The sequence below is a fragment of the Thalassophryne amazonica genome, chromosome 7 (assembly GCF_902500255.1).
Source record: "Thalassophryne amazonica chromosome 7, fThaAma1.1, whole genome shotgun sequence".
Classification (NCBI taxonomy): Eukaryota; Metazoa; Chordata; class Actinopteri; order Batrachoidiformes; family Batrachoididae; genus Thalassophryne; species Thalassophryne amazonica.
In genome coordinates, this window is record NC_047109.1 from 73,950,823 (window position 1) to 73,964,266 (window position 13,444).

Consider the following 13,444-nt stretch of genomic DNA (forward strand, 5'->3'; position numbering starts at 1 on the left):
ACTAAGCTGCGGGCTATGAACACTATACCAGCTTGTGTTGTGCAGCTGAAACGGTTGCCAAGCAACAGGAGGTCGGGGCAGGAACGGCTGATGACGCAAAAGCACAATGCACCATGGACTAGAACGTCTCATTCCAGAATGATTTGTTCCAGCCTCCGCGGTCTAGGAAGGCTTGATCTTCGTAGGACACAGCATTCTAAAGGTGTAGCCCCTGAACTGGGACACTGTACAGGTTTTGAAAGTGATGAGCTCAATGTAATACTGACACCAAGCAATAACTGGCTGGATGTCTGCCAACATGAAGAATCCAATATTTATGGCCAAGTCTGTCATTTTGATACTGTATAGAAAGCTGAGCTGTACTTATCTCTTCAGGAACATTAGATGCGCTATACAGAAAATTAATAGGAAACACTGACTTATTTGACATCTGCAATGGCCAGTTAGTAAAATAAAACGTTTCCCTACTTCTAGTTTGATTAAAATAAAAAAATAATTCACAGCAGAAAGCAGAGTGTAGGGGACCTTACCTTCTCCATAGTCATCATGTCGATGCCAAAGTGAGCTAGATGCTCTGGTAATTTGGAATCCAGTACCATGTCATCCTCATCATAGGAATAGACATCTGGACAATTAAGGGAACAGAAGCAGTTAGTATCACATTTACATGCACACTGTATGTAAGTAAAAAAAAAAAAAAAATCACAAGCACAGACTAAGGATGTGCCTCCAATAAATGTGAAAAGTCAGTGGGCAAAAATCCTCTCCACCCATCTCTTTGTATTATCTTTTCCACTGTTGCCCAGTCAAATGAAAGGCATCAGAGGGCTGATGCAAACTGTGCCCTCTACAAAATATATCCATGTCTGATAGTTCCTGTTAGTAGTGCCTGCAAACATTTGACTGTGCAGTGTTTTGATTACAAAAACCTGTGGTGATCATTTGTTTCTCAGAATCCTCCCACTTTTTGTTGAACAGTAACACAACTAACAGTTTATTATTCTCTCAGTCCCAAACTGGACAATTATAATAAATAAGCAGGGGCCATGGACAGCGGATCACGCTGCTTTTACTTCTCCTGTGTTAGCACACAGCAGCCTTGTCAAATCTGCTGTCTGATGCTGCTCTGGTTTCACATGGCTTTATATGTATATTAAAAAGAAAAAAATAAAGGAAACGTCATTGTCCTCTTTGATATTTCCAAGTTCTACATGACGGTCAGTAAACATCCAATAGCCACTGTCACGTTTGTGTTGCTTGATTCTATCATTTGTCCTTCACCAGTCAATAAGTAGGTAACACTGCTAACATGAACCACTGGTAGTCGTTTCAAAACCTGTTTCCATGTAACAGCTCTCTCACTGAGATTGAACAGAAGAGCCCACCATTGTCATCTGAAGGTGTGTTCTCTGACTCTTCAGGGTCATACTTCTCCAAAATCAGATATACTTTTGCAGCTTCTCCAAAAGACTTGTAGGCTCCAGTGTTCCACTGCAGTGAACACCCCTTACAATGCAGGGCTGTGAAATGAAATTTGTGAAATACGAGGAAAATTTGCAGGGGGTCTGGGGGCCGCAACCCCCCCCCCCAGGAGCCGGGGTCTAGGGCCTTGTGGGGCCCCAGAAACCAAATTAAATTTTCATCTACTGATACATTTTCAACATCTCCTGGAAGAACAAATCTGACAATTAGTGTTTATTTAAATGATCCTAGATTCAACCTTTCATTTGAACCATCAATCATGTTGAAATAACAGAATATGACGTGGAAGTAGGACCTGGAATGATTTTCCTTATAATTGTAAACCAAATTATCCATTAACTCAGAACAATTAAACTATGTGAAATTCATGAAGACTGAAAAGACTGTTAAAGTATTTCAAAAGCCACAGCTAAAGCTTGTAGAATATTTTAAAATCAGGGTAAAATATCAATAACATACCTTATAGCAAAGAGCCACACATTCTTGTGTAAATTCCTGTAAATCCCCTCAAAGCCACAATGTCTTTTTTCCCATGAAAAAGTCTACATTAATAAAAACTAACACAATGTCTTTTTTTTTAAATGAAAGAAAGTCTAGATTAATGAAAGAAAAAAAGGTACATAATCTTTTCCGAAATCCCGTTTGAACAGCACAATGTTTATTTTCCAGAGAGAGAAAAAAATTCTTACCAGTTTGCTTTTCCCGTTTATCTTTCAGGTGTGTTCATGAAGCCAGCAACAATTCCATGGACTCTTGTCCTTATCAGACTTTTTCAAACCATCTTTCTCGCCATCTTCGATCTGTCTGATGTCGCTCTGTGACACAGACATGCTGCAAAATTCTTCTTTTAAAAACTTGAAAGTTCTAAAAATTTGCTGTCCACATGCTACGTTTAGCTAAGCTTTGCACAGGAGCCACACAGTGTCACCGCAGCAACCAACCACTCCCGCTTTACGACAACTGTCGTAACAGCCAGGCTTTGAGTGGCGTTTATTCTCCTCGAAACTCCGCGGATCCAAGGAAACTGATATGTATCTGTAACACACAGATCAGTGTTCGCAGACTATGATGTCGTAAAAAAAAAAAAGAACGCTTTGCGATAAGCATTTTAAAAACTCAGTAACGATCACAATTAAAGAGTACAACACTAACACCCCCGCCCCCTCCCCATAATGAAATCTGTGGAATCCCGCAGATCCGCGGAGTTTTCACAGCCCTGCAATGAGAATTTTTTTCAGCTGTGGGGCCGTCATATTCCTGAAATTTTTGCGCTCCTCCATGATGACAGACTTGGGAGATAACGCATGTGAAAGTAACAGTAAAGAAACACTATAATAATTACAAAATAAACCACATTAGCAAGGTGCTGCTGAGTGAAAATTGTCACTGTATGCTCCCATAGGTGTATTGATCATCTTAAAAAAATAAAAACAAAACACGGATGGAGACAACATAATGGTTGATTTTTCCGTTATGCGGTAGAGAGAATTGGTTGCAAAAATATAGCCGAAAATTGTGTTTTTGGCACCATGCTTTTGTTGACCATGACGTTTATTAGATCCTACCCAACAGTTAATCATCTTGAGATATCTGCCCAAGTAATATTTCCACCAAGTTTGATGAAAATCTGTCCAGCTGTGTTTTAGTTATGTTGTTCAAAGACAGACACACACACACACACACACACACACACACACACACACACACACACACACACACACACACACACACACACACACACACACACAGATTACAATACTCTGCTTCACCAGCACACAGGGTAAATATGGTTAAGCCAGCTCTTACCTGCTCCATCAGGGGTGATAGTACCCAGTTTAACAGCAAGAGGATATCCTGTCTCTTGGAAGTGGAGAAGGGCATGGTTGTTACCCCCAGAGCCATCAAAATATCTACGACCACACAGCACTTTTCCATCTGTCAGATTCATCCACAGATTCTCTTGAAGGTCACAGACCTCACACCGCCAGCCACTACGTTGATAGAAATTATATAGTAAATATCTCTCCAACAAACATATAGTACGTCTGGAATGTATTCACAGCATTTCAACTTTTCCACATTTGCTATCTTGCAACCTTATTCCAAAATGGAGTAAATTATTTTTCCCCTCCAAATTCTACTCACAGCACCCCATAATGACAACATGAAAAAAGTTTTTTTTTTTATTTGTTTCAATTATTTTAAAAATAACAAGTGAAACAAGTGAAAACAAGCAACTGTACATTAGTATTCACAGCCATTGCTCAATACTTTGTTGACACACCTTTGGCATCAATTACAGCCTCAAGTCTTCTTGCCCATCATTCTTTGCAGCACCTCTCGAGCTCCATCAGGTTGTATGGGGAGTGACAGCCATTTTCAGATCTCTCCTAAGATGTTACTCGGATTCAGATCTGGGCTCTGGTTGGGCCACTCAAGGACATTCACGGAGATGTCCTGAAGCTACTCCTTTGATATTTTGGCTGTGTGCTTAGGGTCACTGTCCTGCTGAAAGTTGACTTGTTTCTGTAGTCTGAGGTCAAGAACACTGGAGCAGGTTTTCATCCTGGATGTCTCTGTACATTGCTGCATTCATCTTTCCCTCAATCCTGACTAGTCTAACAGTTCCTGCCACTGAAAAACATGCCCACAACATGATGCTACCACCACCATGCTTCACTGAAGGGATGGTGCCTGGTTTTCTCTAAACATGACACCAAAGAGTTCAATCTTTGTCTCATCAGACCAGAGAATTGAGAATCTTGTTTCTTATGATCTGAGAGTCCTTCAGGTGCCTTTTGCAAACTCCAGATGGGCTGCCATGTACCTTTTACTAAGAAGTAGCTTCCGTCTGGCCACATTTTATGATTGTATGCTGTACATGTTAGGTGTCCAAATGATTGAATGAAATGTTTGTTTGTGTGTCGGTTTGTGCGTAAAACAGGAACCTGCTGTAAAACAGTGTTACTGAGTCAGGCCTGGGGTAATGTGCAATTGTGCTTTTTAACCTTTTCCTGTATAAATAAATGAAATGAAATTAAATGAAACGTTATCATACAGGCCTGAAAAGTGGATTGCTGCAGAGATGCTTGTCCTTCTGGATGGTTCTCTTCTCTCCACAGAGGAATGCTGAAACTCTGACAGAGTGACCATTGGGTTCTTGGTCACCTCCCTGACGAAGGCCCTTCTCCCCCGATCGCTAAGTTTAGGCATGCGGCCAGCTCTTGGAAGAGTCCTGGCAGATCCAAACTTCTTTCATTTACGGATGATGGAGACCACTGTGCTCATTGGGACCTTAAAAGCAGCAGAAATGTTTCTGTACCCTTCCCCAGATTTGTGCCTCGAGGCAATCCTGTCTCGGAGGTCTACAGACAATTCCTTTGACTTCATGCTTGGTTTTTACCGTCAACTGTCAACTGTGAAACCTTATATGTAGACAGGTGTGTGCCTTTTCAATTCATGTCCAATCAACTCAATTTACCCCAGGTGGACTCCAATTAAGCTGTAGAAACACCTCAAGGATGATCAATGGAAACAGGATGCACCTGAGCTCAATTTTGAGCTTCATGGCAAAGGCTGTGCATAACTATGTACATACAGTTTTTTTGTTTGTTTTTTTACTTTTAATACATTTGCAAAAAAGAAAAAAACTTTTTTCATGTTGTCATTACGGGGTGCTGTGAGCAGAAATTTGAGGGGGAAAAAATTTAATTAAATTACTCCATTTAGAATAAGGCTGTAACATAGCAACCTGATTTTCAACCTGACTTAGACCAAATGTGGCACACACTTAGATGGATTCCAGAATTGCTATAGCAAGGTCGGGCAAAGGTCAATCATTTGGATGAAGGTCACAGTCATTGGGGTAAAATTCCAGATTGTATAGTCCTTACTGTCTTCATTTCCTACAGGTATTATGGGTAGTCAAGTAAAAACAAAATTTCAATTATGTCACTTTGAAGATGTCACACTGAAATAATTTTCCTTCATACACACCATGTAGTGTGCTACTATTTTATGAAATTTCATTCAATTCCACCTAATGGTTTTGGAAGCGTTGTGCTTAATGGACCCATGCACAGAAAGACAGACAGGGTGATTCTTATGTACCCCTGTAACCAAAATGGGGGGTTTTACACACTTTTCCCTATTCAACTGAATGAGAAGGCGTGTCCAAACTTTTGACTGGTACTGTATGATGACCAACATTTAAATTTTAAACATCCCATGTCAGTGACATACTGGAAGTCAGGTGCTGGGTTTTATACATTTTCACTGAAATACAGGATGGTTATGTTTATAATATCCACTGCATAGACGGTAATATCAATGGACAGCCATATTGCTAAATCTCACCTGGGTGGGATCTTGACACCATTGTCCAGTTGTTTAAGATCAGCGGCATGCCGTGACTCCTGTCTGACCTCTCCATCCCACTGCTGAACTTGGAGGGTATGAGACACTGAGTCTGCTGACATGATGCCGGCCATGGATAAAGAGACCTTGAGGACAGGCACAGACAAGATTTTTAATATTTGGGTGCTATCTCATCTGCAAAAAAGAAAGAGACCTGCACAGTGTGACGTTTGGTAACGTCACACTTTCTTTTGGTGCTGCATTAAAGGTTTGCTTGGGAGCTGACTGGCTGTGCGGGTCTCTTTCTTTTTTGCTTTTGATGCTATTTTTTGACCCTGCACGCCAATACAGTTTGTGATGTGCGTGTCATTTCATGATTTTTTGCTATCTCATCTGGAGCACCAAATCATGTAGTATTAAACAAATTAAGAGCCAATACCAACCAAGCTTGCCTCCAGGTAAGGTAATGCAATTGAGGTGAGGGCCTCTGATCTGTGATAGCTACTAATGGTATTCTGATACCCAAGTCAATTACCGTATTTTCCGGACTATAAGTCGCACCGGAGTATAAGACGCACCAGCCACTTTATCCATTATAAAGAAAAATAAACCATATATAAGTCGCACTGGACTATAAGTCACATGGACATACAGGTATGTTAACTTAACATGAAAAGTTCAGATGATAATATTGTGACGGCTACCATTTTCGGATGCATATTTCACCAGTCGGAACTTGTAATCTGCAGAGTATGATTTTCTTTTTGGTGGCATTTTTTTTGGGCCTTCTCCGTTGTCTTAAGTTATCAGTAGTGTTGAAATTTTTATTTTTCTATGGTAGTCAGAAGTCACAGGAACAGTCACACAAGCCTTGAGTGCCCTCTCGTGAGCTGCATTTTACCTACTGATATGTTTGTATTTTGCAGACCACACTGCGAGCTGAACCATAACCTGCACCATCGCTGAACGGTTCTTTTCTATCATATTACCCGCTGTGGACCATAGTACACACCAGGTGTCAGCTGCCGATGTTCGTGCAGCACCTACCTGCGCAGCTCATGACCTCCCCGTGGTGTTGACGCCAGCTCCTTCCAAGTGCAGATGCTAATCCTCCGCCATCGCTCACCCAGTGCTCCCACGCAGCTCTCAGAGTCAACTTAAACACTCTGCTCACACTGATATCCAAGGGTTGAAGCTTGTTGTGTGTTGGGGGGGCGTGGCTGGATGTTTTGGTGTTCTTTTCTTTTCTTTGCTCTCCAGGTGGCATGAGGGCTGATTTGTCTGTGAAGAAGGTGCTGGCTGAAGAGTCTTCACCCTCATCAACATCATGGAAAGCACCTGTGATTGGTGCTCACGTGCAACCTGGACGACTTGCAGCTGAAGCAGATAATTGGATGGCGTTCTGCATTTAAGTCATGTGTGATTTGAGCAGAACTGCCGGGAACTCGACCTTGTGACATTCGTTTGTGAGACGCTGAGGACCGCGCCTGGGTTTTGACACATCGAGCCCGTGAAGCAGGGAGGGGTGAGGACACATGCTGTCAGCACACACTAAAGGTAATTAAGTGTTTAAGTAATTGTTGATAGTAACTTGGTGTTTTGTTACACAGTATATTGGAATTGTGAAGAGAATTGTGCAGTTTGCTTCTCACTGCTGTGGCGTGAAGGATAAGTGATCCTCCACTTGTTGTGAGAAGCTGCTCATTTGCATAAAGTAAAAAAAGGACACTGACCTGAGTGTGTTGCTGATAGCGTGTGTTTATTGGAAGATATAGTTGTATCTGTTGACTTACCTCACCTTCTCTTTGCTTCACAGAGAATCAGTTTGTCGTGTCCACCTGGGGGGTGTTTGGCGGTGGTAGGAAGTCCAGGAGCGCCGGCTTTAATCCTTGCGGGCGCTGGAGAGCGAGCCACGAATCACTCCACCAGAGGGACGTTGTTTTTATGTTTTTACACTTTTAAGCACAGGTGAATAATAAATAGTTTCTGTTTGGAACCGCTTTCTGGTTATTTTTAGCGCTGGGTCCTGTCTGACGCAGGTCCGCTCCTCAACCCGCGTCGACACATAAAGCTGTTTTGTTAGCCCTCCGGGAATAACAGCAAGCACTGTGTTCGTCTGCTTCACACGCTGTTTCACAATCATTGTCTGGGTGAGGTGAGGAATACGTGTGCAATGTTCTGTTCTCTGATTGGTTATTGCGACCAGCGTGACCTATAGGGCGGCCGCCATACTACAGTGCCCATGATGCACTGCATTTCCGTTTCCGGTGGACATTTTAAAACATAGAGCGACTCTGTCACGTAAAATTGATTTATTACGGTATATTTTTCATTTATAAGTCGCTCTGGAGTATAGGTCGCACCCCCGGCCAAAACATGTAAAAAAGTGTGACTTATAGTCCGAAAAATTCGGTACATTAAAAGGCAGTAAATACCATTCTGACAAACCTAACAAATAGCAGGAGACCCTCCTGTCCTGTGCACCAACAGCATTTCCTGTATATTTGTTTTGTGAATTGTTCTGTAATTTATGTTTGTAGCATGGCCCAAGCAGAGGGTCACCCATTTGAGTCTGGTCTGCTTGAGGTTTCTTCCTCAGAGGGAGTTTTTCCTTACCACTGCTGCTCTTGGGGTCAGTAAGGTTAGACCTTACTTGTGTGTAGCACCTTGAGGCAACTCTTATGATTTGGCGCTATATAAATGAAAATAAATTGAAAATTGAAATTGAAATAAAAATCCACAAAGTCTCACCCGCTCTCTCACAACATCAGGCATGGTAGCAAGGTCCTCTGATGTCACTTCCTGCCTGTCAGGAAAAATGACAACCTTCACATCTTCTTCATACTGGTCCTGTTCCACATCAAAACCTCCTTCAATCCCTGAACAGACCAACAAGAGAGGGGACAGACACATAAATGCCCCACACAACACACCTGTAGCAGAAAACTGTGAAAAAATGCTAAGAACTCACCTATAGCCAATCTGGTAGGCTTTTTCTTTGGTGGATGTCCAGATCCAGAGTTATTGTCATCTTCCTTCTAACAGAATCACATACAGAATCTCTCATATAGAATATCTATATGCAGGATATGGCAATGACCATTGTTTTAATGGAAAAGAAATACAGCAGGATAAAATTTCCATTTAATTTGCCACTGATGGTCACCTTGCCCTTGCGAGAGCGAGTAATGTGCAGATAAGGTCTCTGACCAGTCCTAGTATGGTGGCGGTCCACATATTGACTCCCAAAGCCCAGGAAACTGTTCATGCAAATATACAGACCTCCATCACTCTCCTGGATTTAACAAGAAACAAAAAAAGGGGACACAAATCACATTAATATTATATTTTATCACTATCTTTCTAAAACAACATTAATGCTGTGTTTACACATAATGACAGCACGTCACGAATGCCACAAATGATACATTCTTGGCCACTGATCACGCATGTGATGATTTGGGGCAAAGGCATCAAGTGTCCTCAGGAACTGCTGCAACCTGTTACCACGCGTTACGATTAATGGCACGTGTTGCTGGAGAATTATCAGGGACCATTACGCACAGTCAAGAATAATGTTCCGCACTGTTGCGCGCTATCGCACGTAACAGCGCATCGTTAAGTTCTGTCACATTGTGAATGAGGTGAATTGTCTCCACACATGCCCATATTCATCCATCAGCTGCTGAACAATTCAGATCGCTCCAGTTTGTTCCTCAAAATCTACACCAGAAGAACTTTGTGACTGCATGCTTAGTTGGGCTCTGTGCCATGGAGTGGCACAGAGAGGAGGAGGAGACGGAGAGAGCCAAATGTGTGGCTCCACGTGGCTCTCGTCTCACTCGTTTTCCCAAACATCAGGCACATGCAGCAGGTGGAACACGTACAGGAGCGCATTGAGGAGCATTGTAACGAGGCTTTTAGCCCACTTGGCGTTACCGTCCTTCTTCAGTATACTGCAGCAATAAAACTGAATGCGGTGCAGCAGGGTTTAATTTTGCGCACGTCAGAGAAGAAAGCTGTCACGCTCTATTAAGGATCACCACTCATCAAGACGGATCAACACACTCAGTTGCGACCTCCACAACATGAGGCAAAATGAGGGCGGTGCATGACATTCGTGGAAGATTTTTTAACAGCCAAAAACATGCTCCACGAAAATCACACACCAACATGCACTATTCAGATGCGTTGTCACATTAAGAATGTCAGGAATGTGCCAAGAATGACATTTGTAACGCATCTTGCCTATGTGAAAATGCAACTTAAGAAGTTAACTTGAAGGTTTGTTTTAAAATAAACTTTATTAGTAACAAAAATGGCAAGACATAGCACAATTACAACAAGTGCAGATCATATATTTACAACCTAATTCAAAAATAGCAAAATCTGAAATCCAATAATAACAATTAATAAACAAGTCTCTGGGTGCTCTATTCATGATTGTGTCATTGGGCATTTTCACAGGGATGGTTACAAAAAAAATCCTACTTCTGTTATTAACCAAATGTTCTGGAAAAGACATTTCTTTGAACAAATTTAATCTTGGAGTATCACAAGTGGAAGTCAAATCAAAAGCCAATGTGTGTCCCACTCCCAAACCTCCATGTGCATGCAGAGGACTACATGAACATGATTACCCTCTCTTGGCCCTTACTTTTACAACATGTGATTGTTTAAGAAAGATCAGATTTTAACAGAAAATAATAGTACTAATATTGGTACATGCCTGCTTAGGTTTGTGCTGTCTGCTCAGTGATGAGCCTTCCGATAGTTTTTAATGATACTCTGAAACGATAATATGGGGCATAGCTGACTTGCAAAAATGTCTTTCACCTGCTAACATGGTCACTGCTCTGGAAAGGACAACATTGCAACCATTCCTGGGAAAATTCCCAGAAACACTATGTAATAAAAGGTAAACCATGAGTGTGACTGGGGAACTACAGTAGAGCACTAAAATTCTCAAACGACATTTTGTTTAATCTTAAAATTGCATAATGACATTATTACGCATATGTTTTTGCATTTTAGAATGACTTGCAGCGTACACTCACCGCCCACTTTGTTACAGCTGTTCAATCGCTTGTTAATACAAATAACTAATCAGCCAAACACATGGCAGCAACTCGATGCATTCTGGCATCTAGACATGGTGAAGATGACTTGCTGAAGTTCAAACTGAGCATCAGAACGGGGAAGAAAGCAGATTTAAGTGACTTTGAATGCAGCATGGTTGTTGGTGCCAGATGGGCTGGTCTGAGTATTTCAGAAACTGCTGATCTACTGGGATTTTCACACACAACCGTCTCTAGGGTTTATAGAGAAAGGTCAGAGCAAGAGAAGATATCCAGTGAGCAGAAGTTGTGTGGAAGAAATTGCCTCGTCAATATCAGAGGTCAGAGGAAAATGGCCAGATTGGTTGAATGGACGACTGTGTGATGCTTGGTTAGTGTGGACCAACATCTCAGAGGAATGTTTCCAACACCTTGTTGAATTTATGCCACGAAGAATTAGGCACTTCTGAAGGCAAAAGGGGGTTCAACCCGGTACTAGCTAGGCGTACCGAATAAAGTGGTCAGTGGGTGTATATTACTGGTGATATTATTACATTTCTGTTAGGATGAATTACCATGGCCCAAATCTGCAGTGAACAAACTTCCCTGGTGTGAACTCCTAAACCCTTAATTGGACAGCATAGTTTTATATGGACTGGTGGAGTCATGTAATTTTACTGAAGGTTAGCTGTAATATTTATGGCCAATATGCATGAGATAAGAAATCTTGATAGAAATGACAGATGAACCATACTGACCTACATCAGGGCCCTAATGAAGGATAATTTGGTCGCAACACGTTGGCTCAGGTTATTTTAGTCTTTTTGCCATGCTTAATTAAAGGCCTCTTAATATTTTACTTTTTTTTAGCATTTCAAAATATTTGTCTGAACCCAACCTGACAGGACCTGTCGGGCCAGAGTGGGGTATCCACACTCTGAGTATCAAGGATGTGCTAATTAAGAATAGCGCACATGCTGAGCCACTGCATGACGAAGTAGGGTGGCCAGGTCCTTTCTTTGCTGTCTTTATACCCACTCAGTAACTGGAATCAGTCAAGTGACCCCTTTTCCTGCTAGGTGAGCAGGACAGAGGCATCATGTGCCAATCTCAGCCGGGCCACCTTCCATACAGAAGGCCAGTGCTCTGCCTACTAAAACACTCCTTTAAAGTGCCCCTGAAAGCTGCTTTTAATAACAAAGCAGCTACTGATACGGTACTTTATTCCGCCACTTCGTACAGCATCCAATAAGAAACCAAGATAAAAACTAAAAAGTCATCATAGTGCTGAAACTGTACAAGAGGCAAATGACAAATTTAAAGCTCAAAATTTGGACATAGGCTTAGGATTGTGCTTGACCTGTGATGTTGTGTAGTTGAAATAACAATGAATGCTGTACAAATAGCAATTTTGCAGTTCCTGCACTCTACCTTATCGATAGTAAAGGCCATAAAAAGGTACTGTGTTGATATCAGCTATTCTGACCCAATATTACTTGGTACTGGAAATGGCACCCCACTCTACTACTGGGTAATCAGGAGAGAACATTAGGTGCCAGTTCCAGTCGGGACTTGAACTGGCAACCCTCTGCATAGAAGGCCAGTGCTCTCTAATCAGCAGGTAACCAGATTGTTTTGAGTGTTAAAACTTGGTTATACTGCTATGTGGCAAATCACATCAGTTAATAGTCAAATCAGCCTCTTGTTTGTCAGCTCTGCCTCGATTTAATATCTCAGTCGATCAGCACTGTCCAAACATGAAACACTAAAACGTGTAATGAAAGCTCTGTAGCCAGGTAAACGGCAAAGTTAGTGTGGCATCTACTTTGACAGCAGCTAACTAGCTCACATGCTACGCAGTTTCCATTACAGTGCATTATTAGCTTAGCCTAATGTTAGCTTGCTAGTTATCTGTAAGTGGAGACTTGAGAAAGCCAGTGAGATAAAGAACAACAACACTGACAAAGTGTGACTTTAACCCCAATCGAGATGAAGTGGAAAGGACTGGAAAAAAAAATGTAAGCAAACTGTTAATTTTGATATACAGAAAGGAAGATAGCTTACAGGCGAGGAAAATGACAAAGCGCATTCGTCTTTGTGAACGCGATCTCCAGGCTTTGGGACCCGAATTGTGGACAAAGCCGACATCAAAACTTCACCAACATCCGCCATGACAACTTAGCTTGTCGCACTTTTCTGCAGAACACTTGTTCCTCTGAGTTTTGGAGCCCCGGCTTTGGATTCCCCTGCTCGGTAGAGTCTCTGTCTGGAGCCGTGTGGACTGATGTTACCTCACGACGCTGAAGTTGGTTTTCGAACTACAGCTTCCGAGTCAGCAGTTAAGGGGGAAGAAAAATCCACTGACTGCTGAGATTCTCCTTTGTTTTTTGTTTGTTGTTTGTTTAGGGTTTGTTTGTTATTTTGTTTGTGGTGGTGGTGGTGGGGGGGGGGGGCTTCTTGTTTTTTTTTCATAGACTGTAAATTATGGGGAGTAAACAACACTTACAATCCTGTCTCAGTGTATCATGTCCATCCCACAGGGTGATAAC

General features: G+C 41.9%; 1 protein-coding gene across 5 annotated transcripts in view; it reads right to left on the bottom strand.

Moving 5' to 3' along the window:
* usp5 (ubiquitin specific peptidase 5 (isopeptidase T)) overlaps window positions 1-13,203 on the bottom strand; it is a 57,588-nt gene extending 44,385 nt beyond the window's left edge. For 2 of the 5 annotated variants that reach the window (XM_034174464.1, XM_034174462.1), the window contains exons 1-7: window positions 12,960-13,203; window positions 9,005-9,133; window positions 8,810-8,873; window positions 8,590-8,717; window positions 5,839-5,984; window positions 3,289-3,473; window positions 531-625 (exon numbers count right to left, since the gene is read on the bottom strand). In XM_034174464.1, the coding sequence (XP_034030355.1) occupies window positions 531-625; window positions 3,289-3,473; window positions 5,839-5,984; window positions 8,590-8,717; window positions 8,810-8,873; window positions 9,005-9,133; window positions 12,960-13,067 (855 nt within the window). In that variant the 5' untranslated portion in view covers window positions 13,068-13,203. Of the gene's footprint in view, window positions 1-530; window positions 626-3,288; window positions 3,474-5,838; window positions 5,985-8,589; window positions 8,718-8,809; window positions 8,877-9,004; window positions 9,134-12,940 lie in introns of all 5 variants that reach the window. The other 3 variants (XM_034174463.1, XM_034174461.1, XM_034174465.1) reach the window with 2 other exon arrangements.
* Between the last annotated feature and the right edge of the window lie 241 nt (window positions 13,204-13,444).